Source organism: Podarcis bocagei (assembly GCF_964188305.1).
Source record: "Podarcis bocagei genome assembly, chromosome: 10".
NCBI classification, from domain to species: Eukaryota; Metazoa; Chordata; class Lepidosauria; order Squamata; family Lacertidae; genus Podarcis; species Podarcis bocagei.
The window spans coordinates 33,109,389-33,135,134 of record NC_138135.1 but is presented as its reverse complement, the minus strand read 5'-3'; the positions used below and the strand labels follow the sequence as shown (position 1 = coordinate 33,135,134).

General features: G+C 45.5%; 1 protein-coding gene across 3 annotated transcripts in view; it reads right to left on the bottom strand.

The window, feature by feature from the left end:
- Positions 1–19,631, bottom strand: part of LOC308596840 (TGF-beta-activated kinase 1 and MAP3K7-binding protein 1) — a 49,773-nt gene extending 30,142 nt beyond the window's left edge. The window contains exons 1-2 of one of the 3 annotated variants that reach the window (XM_081212148.1): positions 19,148–19,631; positions 1,050–1,287 (exon numbers count right to left, since the gene is read on the bottom strand). In XM_081212148.1, the coding sequence (XP_081068274.1) occupies positions 1,050–1,287; positions 19,148–19,246 (337 nt within the window). In that variant the 5' untranslated portion in view covers positions 19,247–19,631. The remainder of the gene's footprint in view (positions 1–1,049; positions 1,288–19,147) is intronic. The other 2 variants (XM_081212146.1, XM_081212149.1) reach the window with 2 other exon arrangements.
- Positions 19,632–25,746: the final 6,115 nt, after the last annotated feature.

Here is a 25,746-nt window from a genome sequence, read left to right as displayed (position 1 = left end):
GACAGTCTTGCCAACTAGTGTAGTGCAGCGTGAACTAACATTTTGCAGTTACAGATAGGTAGCCGTGTTGGTCTGCCATAGTCAAAATTAAAAAAAAAAATCCTTCCTGTAGCACCTTAAAGACCAACTAAGTTAGTTCTTGGTATGAGCTTTCGTGTGCATGCACACTTCTTCAGATACAACATTTTGCAGTTATTCTGCAGGGACAGATCCTGATCTACGTGGGCGTCATTTAAATCAATGTGTTCTGTACAGATATCGATCCTTGTCCTTGAGCAGGGAAGAAGTTAACACTGCAGGTCAAGTGGCTTATCTGAAGACAGGCCAGCCAGGACATGAACCAATTTGCCCTTCGTTGGACAAAGAACATATACAGAACTGGTCAGATAAATGATAAAATAGGAAACAATTACATAAATAGGAATGTATGGAGCAGTTTTACACTTGAGACCCCCTTGGACTGACAGCAGCCATCTCAGATGTTTGGGACTGAACCTAGGACCTTCTTCATGCCAAAGCTGTGTCCTATCATGGACAATTTTGCCATCAGGAAAGGGCTTTGGGGCAGAGATCTAGGGCCTCATTCAACAGAATGAGCAGCTGATCCCTTCCCAAATGCAGCAGTGCTGGCTTACCCTATTTTGAACCATTAGCATCTAAATGGGAGGAAAGGACAGGACCATAAAACCAGTTAAATCAAATCTATAAATTACCTAACTGCCCCATTCACCACTGAACTAGGGGTCTTCCCCAACCCGATTGGGTGAAACAGGAAGAAAAACCAATAATAAAAACTGGAAGGGGAAATGAAGATGATGGAAAAGAGGTAGAGGCATTTCCAACTGTGGTGGCTTATCAGCAAGTTTATGAAATAAGACAGGCCTCTGTGCAGCCCAATCCTAGGCATCATTACTAAGCCCCTCTGTGGACAATGAAACATACACTCAGCAAGCGTGCACAGGACTGCAGCCTTCTTCACAAAGAAGCAAGGTATAAACACAACCATCCGTATGGAAACCCCTGCGGTATTGATCTGCTGGAGAGCTCACCAGAAACACCAATATCAGAGAGCACAGCTTTCTTGCGGTCCTTGACGCTGCTGATCTGTGGAAAGTAGACATCGAGCGCCAGGTAAAGAAGGCAGCTGAGGAAGGCAAGGACTCCCACGGTGATGCCATAGTTGCAGGCGTTCTGGTTGCGATTGAAGATGCAGTACTCTTCCTTTTCATCCGGCCGGTTGACGTAGCCTTCGTTCACAATGCCGCCAAACACAACGATGGAGAAGAGCTGGGTGTGGGGAGGCGAGAGAGGGGTTTAGAAGATTTCACTCTACGTGCTGGGGATACAAACCAGCCAGGCAGAAGCACTTGTAAAACCCAACTCATTTCAATGGAAGATTTATTCAAAATCATTTCTAAAGCCTTTAGTATTTTTCCCCAGTCCCTACACCAGGCATAGGCAAACTCAACCCTCCAGATGCTTTGGGACTACAATTCCCATCATCCCTGACCACTGGACCTGTTAGCTAGGGATGATGGGAGTCGTAGTCCCAAAACATCTGCAGGGTCGAATTTGCCTTTGCCTGCTCTACACAGTACACAGTATTAAAAGACAGCTAAGACAAAAATGCAACCTAAAATGAACAAAACAGCCTGTAGGACAGGAATTTGGAAGTTTCAAACACATAAGACAGGGTCTGATCTTATGGTGGAGGGAAAGCTTGGGCAAAGTTAAGCCAAGCGAAGACTTAACTATGCTGCAGTGTGTGGCTGGATTGTACCCCAGGTGTTTTAATGCACTATTTTAGAAGCTCCCTAGATCTGAACAGCCCCTCCTTGCTTTCAGCCATTGCTGGTAGCTAATCCAGCTGGAAGATGCCTGAGAACGGAAGCAGTGTTATTTCTAAGTCACCCAGAACTAGTAATTCGCCACCACCATTCAAGCACCCACTCAGTCTTCCACCTGCCATCTCTGCAATCTATTTTCCCATCTGTTAGCTCAGTATTCCTGCCACCGCCTACTTTCCTTTGCTTAGCCGAATATTACGACTACTACTGCTACAGTTCTCCACTTCCCATTCATTTATTTAATGCTAAAACACACGGCAACTATTGCTGTGTGGTTTTTTGTTTTTTAAGTCTGCCTAGCACTGGAAAGGCATCAGCCTCAGCACCGGAAGTCTCTGTGGGGACAGTTACTAAGTCAGGGCAGTGCCATTGAAAAAGCTTCCACACAGGCCTCCAATGGCCTGACATTTGACGGGGTGGGGGAAGAGGACCCATCTGAGGAATGTCTTAATAACAGGACAGGCTTGTTTGGGAGGCAGTGGTAACTTAAGGTAATCTCCCAAGCTATTTAAGGCTTTTTATAAAGATTAAGACCCAGAGTAGTAATTGTAAAACTGGGGAGGTGTTCTACCTCCCTATCTGCAGTCACTCAGCAATCCCAGTATACAGACAACCTGACTGTACCTCTGGAAAACGTTCAGATATAGTTTTGCAAGCATCGTAATCATGGAGCTGTCAACAAGGTCATCTATGGGCAAACATTTTCCTCTGAAACATTGGCTCCCTAAAATCATACACCAATTCCCCCCATCCCTTGGACCACTTGAAAATTGCTGATTGTTTTGGTAGACTGCTTAATGTGTTTTTTTTCTTCTGCCTTCCAATGTGCTGTGCTAGATGCTGTAACTGTATTGTTATTGCTTGCTTTATTTCTTATATCGTATATTTTTGAAATACAATTAGAACTCCATAGAATTCCGTATCAATCCGCTGTCCTTTAAGAACAGTGGAGGGGAAACGTTTGGTGTTCCATTGATGATCTAGAGCAAGGGGTTCTGCAATTGCAACTTCTCAGTGGCATCTCTGAAACTCTAGAATAAGTTCCCTCTGAAACTCTAGAATAAGTGAACCTTGCTGCATCGCTGCTTTCATTTAGGAAACAGGTAAACACACACTTCTTCCACCAGGCCTTTGTTGGAGAGGAAATGTGAGGAAGAATATCAGAATTGCAAAATTAGGTGATTGCTGAAACAGTTCTTGTTTTAATAAAAAAAATTAAAAATTGTCCAGTAGTACCTTAAAGGTAAAGGGATCCCTGACCGTTAGGTCCAGTTGCAGACAACTCTGGGGTTGCGGCGCTCATCTCGCTTTATTGGCCGAGGGAGCTGGCATACAGCTTTATACAGCTTCCGGGTCATGTGGCCAGCATGACTATGCCGCCTCTGATGAACCAGAACAGCACACGGAAACGCCGTTTACCTTCCCGCCGGAGCGGTACCTATTTATCTACTTGCACTTTGACGTGCTTTCGAACTGCTAGGTTGGCAGGAGCAGGGACCAAGCAACGGGAGCTCACCCCGCCGTGGGGATTCGAACTGCCAACCTTCTGATCAGCAAGTCTTAGGCTCTGTGGTTTAACCCACAGCGCCACCCGCGTCCCTTAGACGCGGTCCCTTAGTAGCACCTTAGAGACCAACTAAATTTGTTCTGGGTATAAGCTTTCATGTGCATGCACACTTCTTCAGATCCCATCTGAGGTGCTGCTGGGCAATTTTTTTCTTTTTATATTTCGACTGTGTCAGACCAACACGGCTACCTACCTGAATCTAGTTCTTATTTTAGTTTGTCATTTTGATATTTTATATTATGTATTTTGCTTTGAATTTGCAAACTGCCCTGTCAACTGTTTTTTTAAAAGTTGGTATAGAACTCCTTAAATAAATATGCCCAAAAGTACTTTAAGTGCAGAAAGGAACAATCCGAGGTATTCCTTGATATGGAAAGAGTCTATTTCCAGAACCCAGACCAGGCTTCTCAGAGCTTACAGAATCCAACACTACTGATAATGGTTCATCCACACCTGAACTAAGAAGTCAGAATTGCTCCACTCAATTCTGGACTGCGGTTTTCTTTCCTTTTCTATTCATAGAGAGAAGGGAGAAAAATTGTGCTCCCCTTGAAGCTGCCTGCCTGAAGCAACCGTTTTCTAAACCCTGTTTCTAGCAATGAAAAATGATCTGGCCACATCATAATAATAAAAAAGAAAACTTCTAGCTATTGATTGGGAGCAGAATGAATTGGCTGTCTGCCTCCTGACCCGATCAATGCACATGGGAAAGAAGAAAAACCCTTCTCACAACACGCACCGGATCAGGAACCTGGTGAAAGTGAATACTGTACATTGTGAAGACTTTAAATTCAGAAGAGGTCTGGGGAAGAATGCCAGTGTCCAGAAGATGCCATTTTAAGCATCCTTTACCATTTTAACTGCCCCCCATAGCTTCCTTACTCTGCTTGCCAACTCTTTTGGAAAATACTTTGCATATCCATTTCCCTAAAGCAAACTGTTATGGTGAGGTACAGTGGTACCTCTGGTTATGAACTTAATTCGTTCCGGAGGTTCGTTCTTAACCTGAAACTGTTCTTAACTAGAGGCGTGCTTTCGCTAATGGGGCCTCTTGCTGCTGCTGGCACACGATTTCCGTTCTCATCCTGGGGCAAAGTTCTCAACTCGAGGTAACTCTTCCAGGTTAGCGGAGTTTGTAACCTGAAGCATTTGTAACCTGAGGTGTTTGTAACTCGAGGTACCACTGTATTCTCCTTGCATTGCCACCTCCAGAAATCAAGGCCTGCAAATGTGCGATTTCCCCCCTTCTGGCCCCAGTACTGCACAGTAAACTGAGCAGTTAGTGTAGATGAACCTTCTGAGTGCCATGTGATGCCTGCAGCATGATACCCGTTTGGAGCAGGCTATTAAGCCCTCCTGAGTATCATGTGATGCCTCTGCAACTCAGCCCATTAATGTTCCTTGAGCACCATGGGAGGAACTCTTGTCATTCTCCCTCGCCATCCTACTATGCCCATCTTGTTTTTCAGTTAGGCTCTGCATGCCTCTTTGCTCCCAGCCCTTAACTCACCATGATTCCCCGTCAGTCACGAGGCTGCTACAATATCTCCCTTGCTGAAATTTTATAAATTGAGTTATGAAAAGGAAATTGTTCTGTTACATAATATTCCTCGCTGGATTTATAATCAAATCTACCCCGGATGGAACAAAGCAAAAGCTTTTCTTGCATTTGCAAGACCACTTGCCAAATATAGAGAGAGTTCCAAGTTCACAGCAAGAAAAACGAGGAAGCTGCTGGCTACAGATTATCCAACTCCCATTTCATTTCTATTCAGCCATTCACAGCTGCAAGCTTTGGGTACCTCCAGAGAGCCAGGAACGAGATTATTTCTTCCTTTGCGTATTCTTATTTCTTACTTCATTTATAAAAGTAACATTATTTCTAGCCTAATCCCTCAGGCTGGGATAACAGCCATTTTATCAATATAAAGTAATATACTCAATCATACATATAGATTTAACATTTAATGGTTAACACATCCTTTATAGCGTTTCCCCACCACTGAAAACAAAATGTTTAAAAAGCTATAAATCCCTTCTGGGTGATACCCATTGCTCAGAATTTAGCAGATCTCTTGGAAAACAAGTTTCAGACTCAAAGAGCGGCTATTAAGCAAGTAATGTTTTAAGGGTGATGAAAGTGTTTGGTAGCAGTTCAACAAACACACTTTTATTAGGAGCAAGGGTATTGTTGGGTACTTAGAAGCACTTTGGGCAAAGGCCTTGAATTTCCATAACATTTCCATAAGCCAATTTAGATGTATAGACGCCTCTGGGAAATTAAGATGGTGGGCAGTTTAGGGTCTCATTAGCATGGTGTCCAGTCACCCTACAAGCAAAGTAAAAATTATTTTTATAAAGGAGAGGGGAGAGGAAGGGATAGGAAATATGGGGCCCACCACAGAAGATCTGGGATCTGGGCCACTCTCTAACAACATTTACAGTCGTGCCTTGGTTTTTGAACAGCTTAGTTCCCTAACGTTTTGGCTGCTGAACGTTGCAAACATGGAAGTGACTGTTCCGGTTTGCAAACTATTTTTGGAAGCCGAACATCCAACAGGGAGATTCCTGCAGTCAATCAGAATCCATGCTTTGGTTTTTGAACGTTTTGGAAGTCAAATGGACTTCTGGAACGGATTCCGTTTGACTTCCAAGGTACGACTGTAGTATCAAAAAGACCTCAAAGGCATATACACCAAAAATATGCTAAAAAAAGAAGCTTTTATTGTTATCATAAAAATGCTGCTGGATTAACTGTTTTAAGAAATGATGTTATCCATTATGCACACAGAATCAGTCGGAGTGCCCCAGCAAAGCTTCACACACGCTTCCCTGATAATACGTCTGAGCCATCACCTGGAATAACCTGTGAGAGAGAGGAAGCGAGGTCAGATTCCAGCCGCAATCCTGCTTTTCAGATTTCTTAAGTTACTCCATGCTGTTAGGTACACATTTTTTAGAATAGAAAGAGAGCAGAACCAACCCAAGCTATGCTTTTCAGAAACGTCTATGCTGCATCCATCCAAAATTGTGCCATATGGACTTTGAAGATAAGAGGATTCCGTATTACACCCCCAGAGACATGCTTGGTGGCAGAACTGAGGACGAGTGCCAAGAAACTCAAACAGCAGGAGCACGCTGGCCAGTTCACCACACATTACAGTCACTACTGGAAATACTGAGGTAACTTGTGAGTGGCATACACTGGAGTACGTGCATTGGGGCAGCTTTGATCCAGACACACGCACAACAGCCTTCCGAGTTATGCAACTGCTGCAACAAATGCCAGCGTGGAGCCAATGGTGCCATAAGGGCAAGACTTCAGGGCAAAAGTCTGGGGTTCCACGCAGCAGAATGTGCAGAAGGAGCCCCAAAGACAGCTGGGCTGCCTTGCAACGTTTGGAAGGAAATGAAGTAACACACATTGGCACTGACTGAAAACTGTCCCCTCCGCTGGCGAGACCATGAAGTCCAGAGTCAAAAATTACTTGGCTTGCACCACTATGTGGAACCACCATAGTTCACAAGTGGGGCTGCCAGGAGAAGGCAGGGTTAACGCAAGTTCCATTTCTCAATCTGAACCATTGCTCTTCAAAGCAATCAGTTGTTTCAGATATATTTAAATACCTCCTTAGTATGCCCCTCAAACAGGCAAACAGTAAAAACATTTCATCGCCCGCAGAGAGCAAGCGACTGAACTGCAGCAAACTGATAAGGATGTGAACTGCGGCCTACTCTCCTTCCACTGTTTGTTCCTTGCCTTTGAATGGTATTTACAAGCTGCTGCATCTGGCCCCTATCCCCTGCCCACTCCCCCAGCTTAACTGCTGATCCCACAGCATTAGCTGGTTTACCACCCGCTGGAAGAGATCAGCACCAATGAAGGAAGCACACAGAGCCATTTCTGTTCCCTTCATAGGCGCCGACTCCATGGGGCTTGAGGGGGCTCGAGCCCCCTCAAAAAAATTATTGGGGGGGCTCCCCCCAATAATCTCGGGCGGGCGCCCTTTCAGCAGAGCGCCGCCGCCGTCCCCTGCCTCCTCCTCACCTGCTCCTTCGCCAGCCAGCCAGCCGCGCGCCCTAATCGGAGAGCCCCGGCCGGAAATCCCGCGAGAACAGGGGAATCCCGACTGGCCACACCTCCCAGCCAGCCAATCGGCTGGCTGGGGGGGCGTGGCTTGTCCTATTTAGGGCCGGAGCCACTTTATTTGCATATTCATGAGCTTATTTATTATTCATGAGCTTTCCCGGGCCCCCCCAATATTTTTTCTAAGTCCGCGTCCCTGGTTCCCTTGGAGACTCATTTGGAACCAGGACTGGATCCCACTGCGGCCTAGTCTAAGGCTACGTTAACAAAAGCAGCTGCTTTACTCTGACCCACCCCTTGCCAACCTGAGACCTTCCAGATATTTTGGGCAACTCCCAACAGCTCTAGCTGGGACAGGTGTGCCGGCAGGGGCTGATGGGTTTTGCAGCCCAAAACATCTGCAGAGCACCAGGCTGGGAAAGGCTGCGTTTAAGCAATCTTTACCACACCTAGCCAGAGAGAAGAAGAAAAAACAAGGAGGGAGCATGTAAGGCGGTCCGATCCCAAGTCTGCTCTTGTACCTTTAAGAGTTGCTCAGAAGAATAATTTCTACCAGGCAGGACTTCTCCTATCATTGCAGCTCTAAGATGGAAAAAAGCACAGCGGGGGAACTGTTCTTTCCATGCAAATCTGGAAGAGACAAGAGCCCTGTGGACCTGTCAGCCTTGGGGAACAATAATAATATCCCTCTCCGCAGAAGAGATCTCAATTGTGAGTTGCAGGGAGGGAGCAGGGCGCAGTGGCAGAACACATGATTTGCACGCAGAAGGTCCCAGGATCAACTCCTAGCTTCTCTGGTTTGAACGACCAGGAATCAGGCAACTGAGAAGACCTCTGTCTGAGTCTCCAGAGACTGGCTGCCTGGCTTCCTTCCTTCAGCACAGCTAACATCCTGACAGACTGATATGTACAGCCCAACCCAGTGGGCTAGATCACATGTGAGGAACCTTTGGCCCTCCACCTGTTGCTGAACTACAACTCCCATGGTCACTGGCCATGCTTGCTGGGGCTGATGGGAGTTGTGGTTCAAGATTTGGAAGGCCAAATGTTCCCCACCCCTTGTCCAGATGTACAACAGACTGGCCCAGTGTAAGGGAGATGTTAATGTCCCACAATTCTCATCATCCCTGACCACTGGCCACACTGGTTGGCATTGATGGGAGCTTTAGACCAACACATCTGGAGGGGTTTGCTCTGATGGCTCTACTGCTGCTGTTCATAAAACCTCAGGGAAGCTTCACAGAAGTTGCCTCTATTCCCCAGGATAGCTCCAGCTGGTGGGATGCAGGAAAGGCATATATTTCTCAAAAGCACTGCAATGTTTTTGTCAATTGGCTGACTTTTGTGAATGGACAACAGCACAAGACATATAGCTGGCAGAACACTTTGCAGGAAAAATAAGACTGCAGGTACGTTCCACTGTTGCTATGGATGCTAATGACCCATACACCTGCCTTGGGCAGTCCTCAAGGATAGTCATTACCTGGAGACCTGTCTGCCTGATTTGACTAAAGCAAGAGTCTCTCTCAATTCCCCTTCTTTTGTGTTGATAATTCCAAAGTCAACGTTACTCATGGAACAGAGTTTGCTTTGCTGCTCTCTTTTTTTTAAATCAGAGACTCATCAGCTATTATTGCATCTGATGGCAGTCTGGAAGCTGATCTGTATTTCTGATACAATGCTAAATGGTGTACAAGGTTCAGACACTAAGAGAGCTCTTGGACCTTAAAAGTTTCATTTGGGGTAGGTGTGGGATCTCAGCAGGCGTGGTTTCTCCTGTCTCTGCAGCATTGCAAAAAGCAGAGCCTAATGAACTCCAACAATGTACCTGCAACTCAGGATAACACTTACTGAATCTGATGGAAATATACTTTAAATCCATGAATCCTTACGCCTTGACAAATCTGTTGGCCTTTAAGGTATCACAAGACAACTTGTCATTTCTGCCTTGTGTGTAACCAAAGCCCTGGAGGAATCCTGAGCTCTGGACCCAATAACCGTATGCTGGAGAGATTTTGATGCCATTACGAGAGAACAATGACTTCTCTGCTATTTATTTTTTCAGACAAAGTAAGAACTATCCTAGTGGGTATATGAAGTGGTATTTGTCAAATACAATGATCCTGAGTTTTGAATGTTCAAGCTTTCACTGGGGAATATTTTAGAACTCTCAATTTGGTGTTTTTATTCCACCTTTCCTGCAAGAAATTCAGGATGGCAAAAACAGTTTGATTCCCTTCTCATTTTATCCTGACGTTATCCCCCATGAGGTTGGTTGAGATAAAACCTGGTCCAAAGCTTTCTGGCAGAGCAGGGACTCTGAATCTGGGTCTTCCACTCCTCCTCTTGGACTCTAACCATTGCACCACAGTGGCTCCCTTGCTCCAAAAGGGTGCTCCACTGCCACCCACGCCCCAGTGCTCTGAAAACAATTCAGTGAAGCAGCCTTCCCCAATGTGGTGCCCTCAAGATGTTTTCAGACTACAAGTCCCATCATCCTTGACCACTGGCAATGCTGACTAGGGGTGAGGGAAGATGTAGTCCAACAACATATGGTGGACAGCAGGTTGGAGAAGATGCCCTGGATTGTTGCCTAAAACTCACTGGGATCATTGCATTGCTTAACAATGCTTGCTGAACCCATCAGAGTCACTGGGTTGTACACAAAGCTCTACAACCCTCCAGAGCAGATTTGGGTGGGTGGGAGCTACAGAGAGGAAAGTCCTGTTCCACCAACAGAAGTACCTTGCACTAGCAGAAGAGACTATTGCCCACCACTTATTCTCTTTACTTTTGGACTCATGGTGCCTCCCTCTTCCATGTGACATCATTCGAAGACATACTTTGAATCTTTGAATTTTCCTTCACATAAAGGGGAAGTTCATGAGGACGGTATGAAGGCTTATGTTGCTTGGAATGTCCGACAATGTTTCTGTTACTAACAGGGCAATCTTTTCCATGTCTACTCAAAGTAAATCCTATCAAGTGCAATTTGACTTAGATAAAGGTTTCTTGCATGCCACCCCAACCTCTGAGTGGCGCAAGATGCCGGGGGTTCCAGGCGCTTACTCAGGGATTGTGTTTCCTTTTGGAATGAGGCACAGCGGAGACTGCAGTGTCAATAGGTTATATGGTTCATTTGCACAACCTGAGCCTACGATGGAAGGCTTCATACCATTAACACCCCAAGAGGGTCATGCTTTCGCATAGTCACAGCCTTGGATTCAAACAGAAATCAGGCATGGCTCTCTCTTTCTCTGCTCTTCCAGCTTCTAGCTCCCATAACTCAACTCTCCACTCTGGCCTTTTATCTTTCTAACTAACTGACACTTGTAGAAGGGAGAGGCCGACCCATTTGTTCTCTAGCACAGAGCCACTCCCTTTGTTTCCTTAATGGCCCATACTTAGTGGGCCACCACTATGCTGGCTTGGCTATTCCAGCAATTGTGCTGGATCCAAAAAGTAGGCATACTGCCTACCCCCCCCCAAAAAAAAACCCCTCATAACAGGTGCATAGGATTGCAACCAAGAGGTTCGGTTTGAATGCAACAATCTCACAACGTTAACAAACATTCTGTGTTTCTGCATATGTTGCTTGAAATAACGAGGAGTACCTTTTCTGCCACAACTTGCTGCAAGCTCACATTTAATTCACAGTACAGCTGCCACCTCCAATCTTTCTCAGCATTTAAGCTTCATGCATGAGCCCTTCTCATTTCGGAGCACTTTCTCTGCCATTTCCCGAAAACAAATACAGCATATCCCCATTTGCCCGACGATTCGTCCCTCCGTGCTATTTCCCTCTGCGCTGCAATGAAAGTTCAGCTCTGCTCTATTTTATAGACAGCTTGCAAAGGTCTTTTTACATTTAAATACTTCCAAGTGAAAAAGGTGGGCTTTAAACATGGCTTGGATTCTATTTTTTGAAAAGCCCTATTCTGCAAGCAGATTAAAAAAAAAAAACCTTAAACAGGCAGCAGCTTGTTAACAATCATTACCATACAATTATTATGATTTTCCAGACAGCCATTTTCCTACTCACATGATGCAGTCCCTGTCAAAGAACTTTTAAATGAATGCCCAGAATAAGATCTCCTGAAACAGCACATAATGCTATAATAAAATGTGGATGTGTAACCTATAAAGCTACAGCTTGCTCAGTGCCAGATATATTGATGTACCCAGAGACAAATTGCAAAATGGAGGGGATGGGAATGATTGCTGTAGATCATGTGACAAATAAGGCTGCCAAATCTTTTCTCCACCAGAGCTCCCATGCCTTTTTTAACACGTGCAAGGCAGGTGGAGGAACATTTTCCTGATAGTAATGGGGAAAGCACTATGGGGGAAAGCTTATCAACTCTGCCCTTTGCATCACAATTCCAGGCTTCATAATTACCGGTAAGTTGCACAGTGTGGGGCTTATTCTCAGGTAAGGCTCCATTAACACAAAAAGACAAAAACCCTCTTATGAAGATTAGGGGCCATGTTGTGTTTTAATAGAGGTTGGCAACATGACAGCCACAGGTACAAAGGGGCCCAACGAGGCCTTCCCTTGCTCCCAGAGGGTTCCCACCCCTGTTGAAATTAGGCATGAAGGATATATCCTGTTGTAGCCAGTGGAATAAGTGGCAGTTTCTGGGGTGCCCATGAGAGTTTCTCTGGTTTGCAAATATGCACCAAAAGGTTGCCAACTCCCGCATGATTTGAAGCATAGCTTCCCCTGTTACACGGAGTTGTCTTATGTGCTAGCTTCCTTGAACATATGCCACTTCAAAAGGCACTGCATTCAGAAAACAAAGCTGTTCAATTATTATTAAAAGGAAGAATTGAACAAAGCTGTTCAATTATTATTAAAAGGAAGAGTGCAGCTGTTGGTGAACAAAGAGCTCCCCAGGCAAACTGGAAAACCTGAACCACACGCAACAGGCACACCTCACTACAAGGATCTTGCTAGCCACTTTTTGACTTCCACATTCAACACTGCAGAAAGGAGGTTTGGAAGGCAGGCCTGTTTCTACCTATGACTTCAGCCAATATTATTCTGCTTGTGTATAGCCTTGCATGCAAAAAACGATTCGGAAAGATAAACAATGAAAACTTGCCCTCCCAGATAGCTTCAAAGCAAGAGTTGTTTGCTTGTGTGTGTGTGTGTGTAGCCTTAACAGGAAGGCTACTGGGAGCAGTGGTCTACCACTGGCCATGAGTATTCGCATTTATAAAAGTTAGTGCCGTAAATAGCGGCTGATCTATTTGAGGCTTAGACACAGTCGCTTGCCTGCTTGATCACCTTCAGCAAGGTAAGAATTACCTCCAGGTGACGAAGCAGAGAAGCATTTGCAAATGTGAAAATGTATTGGTTATTTTACTCTTGTTTGCTGAGGCCATGAATGTTCTACAAGTGACTTATGAAGTAAGTGGGAATGAGCAGGGTAGCAGCTTTTGCAGGCTTATCTGGAAGGCAGTTCCAATTGGTTGTACATAAGGTGCTAATTCACTAAAAAGAACCACCCTCAGTTTATTAGGCAGCACTTCGTTATTTAAAAAAAAGTTATTTTAAATATATATTTACTCCTACGCAGTAAGGCATGTCTCTACTAAGGTAATTCCTGCTATGGCATAAATGTACATCATCAAAAAATGGGAGGGTTTTTGTTTTGTTTTCAGAACTATTTTTGGTCATAAGTGGACTTGTGCAGATCTAATTCCCTATTAAACCAGTGTTTCCCAACCAGGAGCCATATGGCCCCCTGTGGGGCCCCAGGATATTCCAAGGGGGGCACAGGTGAAAATCACATAAATGGGGGGGGGGGGGCCACAGCACAAGGCTAGGTGACCACAGAGGGAAGTGAGAAGTGAAGGGGGGAAACCACATTTTTTAAATAAAAAAATCCTGATTGACTGACTATTTGCTTGGCCAATCACAAGCGGGTAAGGGGATAGCCCACCAGGGCCTAACACTCCTTTTTGCCATGTGCATTTCTTGGATCGGTGCCTTTAGATGTTGCCAATGGGTGCTGGGCCCGTTGGCAGTGCCAGCCCAGTTCTGCAAGGCGCAGGATGAAATCCACCACAGTGCCTAGCTGAGCGGGGTCGTCTGGTGCAGCTGACTTGCATCTAGTAAATAACTAGGTGTCTACTCAGAAGAAAGCTGCACTGAGTTCAGTGGGCCTTACTCCCAGGTAAGGGTGTGTGGGACTGTAGTGTTTTATCTAGTTAGCCAGGGCTCCTCCAGATGACAATATCTTTTTGCACCAGGTCAGTGAGGATCACCTGCTTTTCAAAATTGTCCCATATATACAGAACTCCCCATGTGCCTTTTGGACTGTATCTGTAGGTTTCACCCTCTGCGTCAAATAACTGAGGCCAAATAAGTGTTGTTTACTTTTTATAATACATGGAAGATGGATCTCCCTTGGGAGGCTGTGGACTCTCCTTCCTTGGAGATTTCTAAGCAGAGGCTGGATGACCATCTATCATGGATGCTTTAGCTGAGTTTTCTACCTTGGAGTCCCTGCCAGCTCTATGAGCTATGTTTTTCTGCTTCAACAATATTTCATTATGTTCCTTTTTTATGTACTGTACCCGTAATTGTATTTTGTATAAATTATAAAAAATATAAATAAAACAAGTTCTGTTTACAAATAAAACATTTAAATAGCTACCTTATTTACCTGATAGGCATAGTCAATGTTGGGGGGGGCAGAACCATTGATTTGTATTGATTTTTACTTATTGGGGGAGCAGCTGCCCCCTGTATTCCCCCTGGCTACACATGGGGGGGGGAGCACAGGAAGGAAACAAGGTCAGAAGGGGTACATGGTCAAGAAAAGGTTGAGAAACACTGGATTAAACTAAAACCTATACAGTTAATTAAAGGTATCTTTCACGGCCAAATATAATCTCACCTCGCATTCAGGATGCGCAGGTGTAACAGAAGACAGGTTTCATTTCTTCTAAAAACCATTTAGGATATTGAGCCCTACTTTCTGTGGCATCTTATCACTCCAACAGTGTTAGTACCATCAGCATGGTAATATGTCAAGGCCTGATCATTTAAAGATGCCGCCTGAAACATATTTATACTTGGAAGTTAAGTCCCATTGAATTCAATAGGGATTCCAAACACAGTTCAAATTGGACTGCTGCCACCAATGACACCTCACAGAAGAGTGGGGTTATTTTTGTATTCCTGGTCATGGGCTTCTAAAAGCTGCACTGCATCTGACCGGTGTAGCATTAGGGTTGCCAAATGACCATGAAAATCAATTTGGTCTGCTCCTGTGCAGCTTGAGGTGCAGAATAAATCCCAGCATTTGCATGTTTTCACATGATGGAGAGAAAACGCTAACACTTTTTAAATACCTGCACACCAAGCTACTGCTAAAGGCACAGCTGCAGTGGCTGGTTGAGAAACTGGCAACTCTGCAGAGCAGCTGTGAAGTCACTATTAGCTCAAAATGCCTTTAAATCAGTGTGCAGTCTTTTTTTGCAGACCTTTGCCCAGTTACTTAGTCCTAAGCCTCACTGAGCCCAGTGGTGCTTAATTCCAAGTAAGCATACATATGGCTGGTCTGTTACTGTTATTTTCTGTCCCGCAATCTTTGCCCTCCAGATTCTTGTGGAGATTTGAGCTCTACAATGGCATTCTAGAAAAGTGCCAGGAATTTCAGAAACTCTTTCCTGTCTTCTTTTAGTCACTACCGTTCCCAGCTGGAGATTCCCTAACTGTGGATAGAATGGGCCTACAAATCTCCCAACTTCTGCATCCATATGAGTTTCCATATAAACAAACAAGGCTTGAAACATCAGAAATCTGCAAATCGGATGCGTCTGCACATCTAACCATTGAGGTATCTCATTATTTTCCTTTGAGGACTAGGGTTAGGGCCACACTGGGAATCTGTATGGGTTGGCTTGTTTTGCTTGTCATGAAGCTCATCTCGATGGTGGAATGCTGCAGGTACAACCACAACTGATCAATATATTGTACCTACACGGCAATGTATTGTTCCAGAAGCACTCCCTTGCAGTTCATGAAGTACATCTGGAGGTTCTGGGACTTGAAAAAAACTGAACTTAGTTCTTACCTTCCTATTTCTGAGCCATTAACACAGCCCTCCGGGTGTTTTGGACTACAACTCCCATCAGCCCCAGCCAGCAAGACGGTGTTTAACTGGCAGGCACCAAGTTAGAGACGGCTCCATTAGCAGGCATTGCCACTGCATTTTCAGCCTTGCCATTATTACCATGAGGATTAGAATATGGCTTTTAAAAAACAAGCACCTTAAAGTTCTAAAATGTTGCTGCAGTAATTGGGGGGAGGGGGGAAAAATAATTAAGTTAAGAGTCTGAAAGTTTTGGAGACAGCATGGAGGATACAAATTCTATTCTGGCCACCACTGCAATATACTTGAGACAAAAAAGGGAAAAATAGGTTAATTGTGTGCCTCATCTGTTAAGCACTTCAGATTTGATGGAGAAAAGGGGGGATTTCTTTTACCATGCAAAGTTAATGTTCCGAGCGCATCTCTAATGATATGATGGGGTTCAAACATGTACAGCTATACATTGCCTAGAAGCAAGCCCCACTGAACTCAGTGGAACTTACTCCCAAGTAAGCATGCTTAAGCTTGCATTTAAAGTGAAATTGTAACCTACAGTATAGGAGTGAAAAACGAGTGAGAGGCACATAGACTGAACTTTTACCATATGGGAGAGAAGAACATTCAAATGTAGGAGGAATGAGGCTCTAAGTTTCTCCATCTCTTGACTTGCTCAGCTAAGCCAGTACTCCAATTCCTGAGATTTTCATGCGCAATGAAGTAAGCCCCTTTAATTCAATGGGACCTACTCCTAGGCAAACATGCACAGGAATGGTCTTTAAGAGTTTCCGCTATTCTGCAACTCACGTGTTTTTACAAAGCAAAGTAACACACTATCACAAGAAATAGAAGGGTATCAAAGTCACTTCCAAGGTCAAGGTGCAGGAGACAGTTGGTGGCTTTGGGGAAACAGGAGGACATCCAAGAAAAATTTGGATGCTGGGTTTCTTTCTGCAGCTGGGAAGTCATCTGATTTCGTGAAGAGAGCCAATAAGGTGATATTCTGAAGCAGAAAGAAGCAGACTGCAGAAACCCTCTCTCTTCTCCTGTACTTGGAAAGCCCTGCAGTAACAGAATGAAGTCACAGCTTTAAAGGGGAGAACATTCTGTCCCAGATTATCAAGGACAGAAGTGTCCCATCTAACGTCATGTCAATCATAATTGGGCCAGCGCTGTCACCTGTGCTCTTTGCTGCTTTGCCTCATTCAAGTGTTTGCGCAACAGCAAAAAAGGTTCTTCCACCACATCATGTTGAATTTCACTGGCGGATGTGAAAGCCAGGAGATTATTGCTAGAATGTCTTCCGCCCTCTGGTTCGAGCACTAGCATACAGCACTGCAAAATGAGCCCAGGCAAACACACCAGCCAACCATATTAATCCCTTCTTCAGGGCACTGCTAGCAATTCCGCAGAGCTCCTTCCTCCTCCTCTCATCTCCAAACATTTCCCCCAAGTCACATGCAGTCAGGCAGCACAGGAAGGGAAGGGGCACCAGCAGTCGACAGAAAAACAGGTGGCAAGCACACTGGTTGTGCTTGGGGAGGCTGCTAACTCTCTTTTTGCACAAAAGCAACAACTATTTGGAATATGGGGAGGGGGAGAATCTTGAGAAAGGTGGGATATAAACGTCAAAGATAAATGCTGTGCTTGCAAAAGGTAAACAAATAATGGGTGAGATGAACAAAACACTTCAAGGCAACTTCCTGGGCTAACCTTAATGCAGGGGTCAGCAACCTAAGGCCCGTGGGCCGTAAGTGGCCTGCAGAGGTCGTTTGACCGGCCTGTGAGCCGCCCCCAAACTGAGTTACCTGCTTGCGCGCTGTGCTAAACTGGCACAGCGCAGTGCGGGTACTCGCTTCCGCGGCGCCGAAAATCGCGTCTGCGCAGACGCAGAAAACCATGTCTGCGCAAGCGCAGGTGCTGAAAATCACAGGTGCCCATGGAGGGATCTCCATGGCAAGATAAACCTTGCTGACCCCTGCCTTAATGGCTGCAATAGGAGAGCTAAACTCTTCCTACACCATCATCCCTCACAACAAGAGGTACCCTGTCCCTATCCAACATTTACTCTCCCCCTCTCTCTCTTTCTTGGCCTACTGGGGGAGGGTGAGAAGAAGGCATCTCACCTCCAAGATCTGCTTTACCTCGCTGTGTCCTCCTTCCCTCTCTCCCTACAGACTCCCACAAGAGACAAATCTCTCTCCCCCGCCCTCCAGCTTCTTGTTTGCAGCCTGCTCCCTTAATCCCAGTGACCTTCTTGCAAATGCTCCAGGCACACACGGGCGGCCATGGCGAAAGTGTCACAAGATAAGTGACCTCCCCCCACCCCGAGGGAGCCGCACAGTCGAGAGAGCAGCCTTCCTTCCCTCCTCTTGCTGACGGATCCCATCAACTCGCTTCCTCCATCACACATGCACGGCGTTACATAAAATTTGCTACACGGTAAAATTGAAGGTGGAGCGGGGGGGGGGATTTGGAAGAGGAGGAGGACACCACGCATTTGCACCCTCTCTCTCGCCCCCCATAAATGAAATAAGAAGGAACCAACTGAAATAAATTAAGGGAAGGGTTAGGAAAAGAGCAGCTAAAATTCAGAATCACTTTTGCAGTTCTCTCGTCCAACTGCCTCACCATTAACAGCTCATCGCGCAGGTTAAGGGAAACTCTCCCATTTTCTGCATGTTTTGATGAACATTTAATAATAGCAGCGTCAGGCTTACGAGGCTGGAGGACCGGCTTAACCATTTCCATCAAAGGAAGCCGGCAGTAGTTTTGGAGGAGGAAAGGGAGGAGGAGAGAGGGAGGCTCCAATACAGAAGGGGGCTGGGAGGGCACGTTTCCTAGTTTTCCAAACGCTTCACCCGGAGAGATCTGGGCAATGGAGAGGGGCGGGGGAAGGGCGCTTACAATGCCATTTTGCACCGTGCTTGCCGGGCTAGCTGTGTGCTCCACAGTCTCCACAACACAAACACACACAGAGCACCAGTTTGCAAACACTGCCGCCCCGCACGCTGACTAGAAGCGGCGCTGCACAAGAGACGGAAAACGGAGATGGAAGAAGCAAGCCGAGCTGGGGGCTCCATGACAGCGAAGACACTGCCTCGCTCCCATCTTAGAGGTCACTTTGGGCAGGCAGCGATGCAGGATTCCCCCCCCCCCCAGTTGCCCGGCACCTCCACCCCGCGATCTCCTTCGCCCCACGGGGGCAGGGGAAGCCGAGAAGTCGGTCCCCCAAATCCAAGCACCCGGCGCAGGGCTTTCCTAATCTTCCTTTCCACGATCTCGCGCGCGCGCGCGCGCGCACTGGGAAGGACATTCCTCCTCCTCCTTAAAGCCCCGCTGAGTGTCATCTAAAGCTTGCCCTGGGTGCTCAGTCAGCAGGATAGGGATCAACCCCACGGCCAAGCCAAGCCCGCCCAGGGCTCTCTGCAGATCTCTCCCTCCTCGCCAAAAGGGCTTCCAGACGTGCCGATTGCTTTGCACGTGTTTTTGTTATTTCCCACGCCAATGGCCTTCCCTCCCGAGTCCTCCGAGTCCTTACCCAAGAAACCATCCGGAGGATCGTGTGAGGTTGCCGGATGAAGGTCTGAGGGTCAAAGGCGCCCCCGGCTTTGCCCGCTCCGTACGCGCCCTGTTCCATCCTGGGAGCGACCCCGGGGCAAGACCCGCCGCTCTGCTGGTCGCTCTGTTGGCAGCGAAAAGTTTATTGCACTGGCGGGCCGGGATGCTTAGAAGAAGGGGAAGCGAGCCAGCCCGTGCTGCCCGGCAAGGAGGCGCGCCGTGCAGGGGCAGCCTTAGCGGAGGCAGTGCCGCAAGGGTGGTGTGCGAGGCAAGGGAAAGGCTAGCTGGGCATGGCAGCCCGCGCTCCGGCTCGCCTCTCGCTCACCGCCACGCCTGCTCGCCTGCCTGCCTGCCTGGCTGGCGATGGAGGAGAGAGCAACACGCTCGCAGCCAGGGCACCAGTGGCAGGCTTGGGCTCAGCGGCAAGCCAGGCGCGCTCCCGTTTTCGCGGCAGTCATGGGGCTGGCGCGAGCTTCGGGAGAAGAGAGCGCGCGCGCCTTCCTGCCCGCGTAGCCCCGGCAACATGGAGGGCGGGGCGAAGGGAGCGGGGAGGGATGGGCCTTTGCAGGCCTCTGGGGGCTTTTGCGCCTCAGAGACTCCGTGGCGGCGGGCATATATACTTATACAGTACATGCTTCGCCAGACCTACAGCCAGCGTCATGCCAAAAGGTGCATTGATTGAGCTTTAAAGCTTTTGCACACTTACATAGACGTAAACCCCCCTGAACCCAGTGGGAGACACCATTTGATTTTCTTTCATGCAGCTGCTTTTTGTAGTGCAGTGTGTGCTGATAATATTTGATTATTAATACATTTTTAACCCAATGTTAAAAGATGGCATATTACTTCCCCTTCTCCATTTTATACTCACAACAACCCTGTGAGGTAGTTTAGGCTGAGAGATACTGACAGGCCCAAGGTCACCCAAAGGGCTTCATGACTAAATACTTCTGAACACTACCCCACACTGGCTAAATTCATAAAACTAACCCCATATTGAAGAAAAACACCAGTTCATATGTTGAAATTGTGTGAATAATATTTCTAATGGCTTGAAAGCTAAACAAGGAACAGCTATCTAGGGTAATTTCGTCTGGGACAGGAAGAAATCCCCTTATCTGCCTGGGGTCTCTCCACCTAACAACCTGATCCCTTGCATTTTTACTCCAAAAGTAAGTTCACCATAATTCAATGGGACTTGCTCTCAAGTAAATGAACAGGATATTATTAGTCCTATTATAGTGCTGTCTGTAAACTAGAGCTTCTTTGGAAAAGGAGGGTTACAGAGCAATCCTGTTTAGTAAGTTAAATATTCACTTTTCATCAAAGATTTAAAAAACCCACTTGTTAAACTACTGTATTCTATTTAAAAAAAGTACGGTACTTGGCATTGCATGCTTGTGTGTTGCTTTTCTCCTGTGCTGATGTCACAGACTCTGTCCTGTACATCTTTGCCTATGACAGCAGCATGATGTCTGTATGTAGCAGGGCAGATTAGCTTTGGCTCAGCAATGCTGCTTAAACTTCTGATGACTTTTTTTCATGTTTCAGCAGGTACTTGCTGAGACACTTGGAAAAAAACAGTTTGCCAATTCTGGTCATGCAGCATTAAAAATAAATACATCTATCTTTTACATCTAGAGGACAAGAGCACTTTTACATCCTCCAGCTTAGCACCAGCTCTTTGAAAGGCCGCTGAAATAAAAGACCCAACAAGTGCTGCAAGTCTTCAGTACATGAAAATTCAATGGCTCTGGAGCTGCCAATAAAAATACGGTACTTTTCTGCATGCCTTCACGTTATGAAATGGGTCACCCACTGGTACACTCAGGAGACAATTTCTACCTGATGTTAGAGACTGTATTAATAGGAAAGACATATTTTGTTTGACTTGTAAGCAACGCACGTAATGGAAACTCTGTAAAGCGAAAAGGATATTGCAGGAAAGAGTCAGTCTTTCAATCTTGTTACATTCAGAAAAGAATAATGAATTTCAGAAAGGCAGCTTTGGCAAGTTATACATACAATGTGCAACATGATTGGGGTTACATGGGCATAGCCGGGGGGGGGGGCAGCTGCCCCTACTAAACAATACAAATCAATACAAATCTGAGGTTCTGCACCCCCAACAAAAGCCCCCCCCCCAACAAAAATCCTGGCTACACCCATGTGTGGTTAAAAATTGTATTAAGACCTTAATTTGTTGTATTGCAAACTTATGTGGCCCTTGCATAGATTTGCCAGTTTTTACTGGCTCAGATCCTCTGCTTTTAATAGCATAATGACACACATAAATCCACCCCCCCCCTTCCATTTATCACTAACAGGGGGGAACTTGGCCTGTTAAATGTCTGCATGTCAGGCCACTGTTGATACACAGCAGCAGGGCCTATAGTACAAGCCGGCAGTCCTATCCTTGCCATGTGATATGATTTAAGGTTGATCAGTACAGTAGTTTGAAACATTCTTCTGCTCAGCTACTAGAGGCTCTGACTAAAGTCCAGCTAATGATAACTTAATTCAGATATTTTTCAGAGCCAACCAATTTGCACAGTCTTTGAATTTAGTTAGCGACTATGATTCATATTGTGCAAGCATGCTGAAGTGCGTGCTTATTTGCTCAGCTCTTGGGCAATTTGCTTTAGACTTAGAGGACAACAGCATTCTTTTAGGGAGCCATCTCACAGAAGAAACCGACCAGAAGACAGGGAAAGACTGAAGATCAATTTTTTAATTTAATTAGAAGATAGTTTCCCCAAAAAGATGAAAAACAATAATCTCCTTTTCTGAAATGGGAGAAATTAGTTTTAAAACCAGGTGTTGACCAGCCAAAACAAAAGAGTTGGCAGGTCTGTTTTTGTGATTAGTAAAATATATGCTTTATTGTTCTGGTTAAAGGCTAAGCTATGCTACTTAGAATACTCCCTTTCTAGGACCAATGGTCAGGGATGATGGGAATTGTAGTCCCAAAACATCTGGTGGGCCGAGTTTGGGGATGCCTGGTTTAAAGAAAAACCTTAATCTTTGCCATCCATGACAACTGATAACAAAATGGTTCAAAATATAAGATATAAATCTGTATGTGTGCTAAGAGTAGGATGATTGAATTAAAAGTTTGGTTAGAAAAGTGGTTTCAAAGTGGTCAATCTGCACAGGCTTAAGAGAGCACACCTTGCATTCAACATTACCTTGCATTCGTGAAAAGAAGAGTTAATAATGCATCACTCATCCTCTTGTTCTCAATTTAATGCCTGTTCAGGTTGCAGTTCTCATCTCCTTAGCCAGCATTATACATAGCACCTTATCCCTCCAAAAAATCTGGTTTAAATTAGTCAACACAATTACCTCCAACAACAGACAGCGATATTGCTGATTTCTATCACATCTGTTTTTGTTCACTACCAAACAGGATGAGGAAGATAATGTTACACTGTTGTGTATATTTTATGTGTAAAGATGATAACCCTGTTGTCTTGACTCCTGCAGCCTTGTTTCTCTCCATGCTTTTTTTCATTTCCTCTTTTGCTCTCTCCACCTCCAGTTGATAATATTTACAGAAGCACATGACAGCAACGTGCCTAGGATGGAGTCAGATTTGGCATCACATTGTGCAAAGCCTCTTACAGAATGTTAGTTCATACTCAGGAGAGAAAAATGAAATATTTATAATAATGAAGTCATACTGTCAGTGCCTGAAAAACTTGGATAGGGATCCAGGTTTTGCCATCCCCACCTGAACCCACTCCAACTCCCTCAGAGAACTGGACCAAATTATACCAGAACTTATTTTTCTCTCCCCCTCAAACATCTGGCTAGCCTACCCCAACTCTTCTCTCTTCAGGTAGCCATGACTATTGTGGAGGAAGCACCCACTGTGGTCGTCTAACATTCAATATAGGCAGTGTGGTGTAAATATGAAGAGTGTTGGGCCCAATTTAAATCCCCACTCATCTATGAGTGGGTGACCTTGAGCCAGTCACTCTAACCTCCATCATAGGGTTCTTGTGAAGATAAAGAGGGATGGGGGACACCATGTATGTCAGTCACCCTGAGCTCCTTGAAGGAAGGGCAGCATAGAAATATAGTAATATTCTCCCTAGCTGCATACAAATGAATAGGAAATGTTACTGCTTGGTCACAGCATTTGTGAAAACTTTGTTCAGCAGCCTCATTTAGCATGGGAAAGGGGCTTCTGGAGGGTCAATATTGTCAAACCATTGGGAGTCAGAAACCCTTGACGATCTACTAGTGATTAACCTTCTGCCCTCCTCTTAAGCCCAGCAAAGAGTGTTTTGGAGTGGTTTCAAACATTACAGACCCTGAGACATCTGGGTGATTCAGACTATTTCTTTATTTAACTCCACTTATGAGTCACTTCCCATAAAATATATTGAAGTGATTTCAGTCCTAGGCTGAATTCCTGGCATTTCTGGGTGTTTGTTTAAGAAAGCAAAAAATTGGGTAGCAGGGTGATGTGAAAAACCTTTGTCCCAGACCCTGGAGAATCACTTCCAGGCAGAGTAAGCAACACCAGGCCAGATCATGGACAAAAAGTTTGATATGATGAAAGGTAGTCTTGCATATTTTTGTGTATTTTGACAGTGCAATCCTCTGACTCCCAAGCTTAAGACTGTCACCTGAGTTCTCCCTGCTTTCAATAACGTTTGTGCTGTCATAATAATTGTTGCTTCAGAGTATGCAACTTCTCGAAAGAGTACTACCTTCTTAGACCCATCTAATTTCCCAGACTGCATTTCACATTTCCAAGACCAGAAAATGTGTGCAAATTGCCATAACGATTCACCATTAAGCATTTAGCCACACTTTTATTACCACCATTATCATAATTTGTCATCAGAGTCAGGATATGAACTACAACTCTCAAGAGGCTTGACTTTCAGAAGCACATTTTCTTCTTGGGATTCCTGGGCACTTACTAGTTCACATTTCCTTATTTGGTACAGAGCTGCATGAGCAACATAAATATGGAATTGAAGTTTATATGCCCCTGTATCCCAAAATTAGCTTTGGATTATTGCATATCATCACAGTGACCAGGATAAAATCCGAGTGCAGTTGCTACAGAAAGGACATTTCACCATTTAAAACAACTGTACATAAAAGAGGTTGTCTAATCTATCCATTTATATGGTGGCCTTAACAACACCGTAGAACACGGAAAGATAGATTGCAATGAAGAGCACACAGGCTACCTTCACCTGCTTCAAAGTTGCACTTGTTTCTTGCATAGCAAAAGCTTTCCTCATTCTGATGTTGGTCTGGAATCTCACATGCAGAGGAATATTGGTGCCATCTAAACCATACTTGCCTGGCCCACTGGTTATGTGTTCAGTGGCCACAACAAACTTTAGTGCAGCAAAAGTCTGTGGTATGTCCTTTAAGATGGAAAACGAAGGGCCCCCAAAACGGGAGCACAAAGACATGCAGGGATGTGGGAGTGTACTGGTGATGTGATCTAAGATCTTCGCTTTGCAGGCTGAACTCAGTGTGGGTCTGACCAAGTTAAAAAGCAGGGTCAGTGCACATTTTGTTACTTTTGCTGTCAGCTGTAAAGCTTCCTGAACTCCATCAAGCAATCCCAGGAAGAGCGAGAAAATAATTTGCTTCATGACTGGTCGCAACACTGTCTGGTAGGTTTCATAGTTTTCTTGGAGGAAGGGGCTCAGGGAGTGGTGCAGCCTTGTAGATGAAATAGCTGGTAGACTTCTTTGTTTTAGGAACCCTAGCAATTCCAGAGCCCATTTGGCAGCACACCATTGCAAGACACCAGCCAAATAAAAACACAAGTACCTTGCAGCTGCCCGAGAATGCCATAGGATTTTAAGTGCTGGGACTAGCACTTCCTTCCAGAGCTTCCTGATGAGAATTAAATGCATGGCACGTAACATCTTTAGGCTGCAGTGCCACAAGATGAAGATCCCAGTCACTTGCACAGTGACCCAACAGAAGACTAGCTTGACTATGGTGGCCAAGGGGCGCAATAGTGGCATGTAGACTTTCACCAATAGGTAATGCATAAAGTAGAAGAGTAGCATGAGCTGGGTTTGGGGCAGCAGCCTCAAAGTCAGCTGCGCCATGTACATCACAGTTTGCTTCCCAATTGGCTGGTAAATGGAAAGCCGCTTCTCACCTGCCATTTTGTTAATGTTGACCCCTTAGAAGCAAGGCCATGCTCATCCCAGCACAAATGTCTTGCCTTGCTTTGCCTTGCCTCTTCTGACTTGAGCCATCTGTTTTTGGACTCCCCTTATGTAACTGGGTGATGATGACACCACAGTAGATTGCATCAGAAAGAGGGCTAAGTGTGGTTATGGTGGGGTGGGATTGCTACCTTGAGCTCCAGCCTTTCCAAACCATGAGCTTTAAAAACCCCCTCTAATGGGCAGGATTCAGACTACAACCCCATAGTGGGGGGAAGTTCACAGATAAGAAGCTGGAGTGTGCTTGGGTGTTGGGGATGCTGGAAAGAGATGGGCCATACTCAGTACAATTTCTGTGGGTCAGTAAAAGCACAGAGCATCAGCGACAGCAGTGCAGGGAAGCAGAAGGGATTTTCTG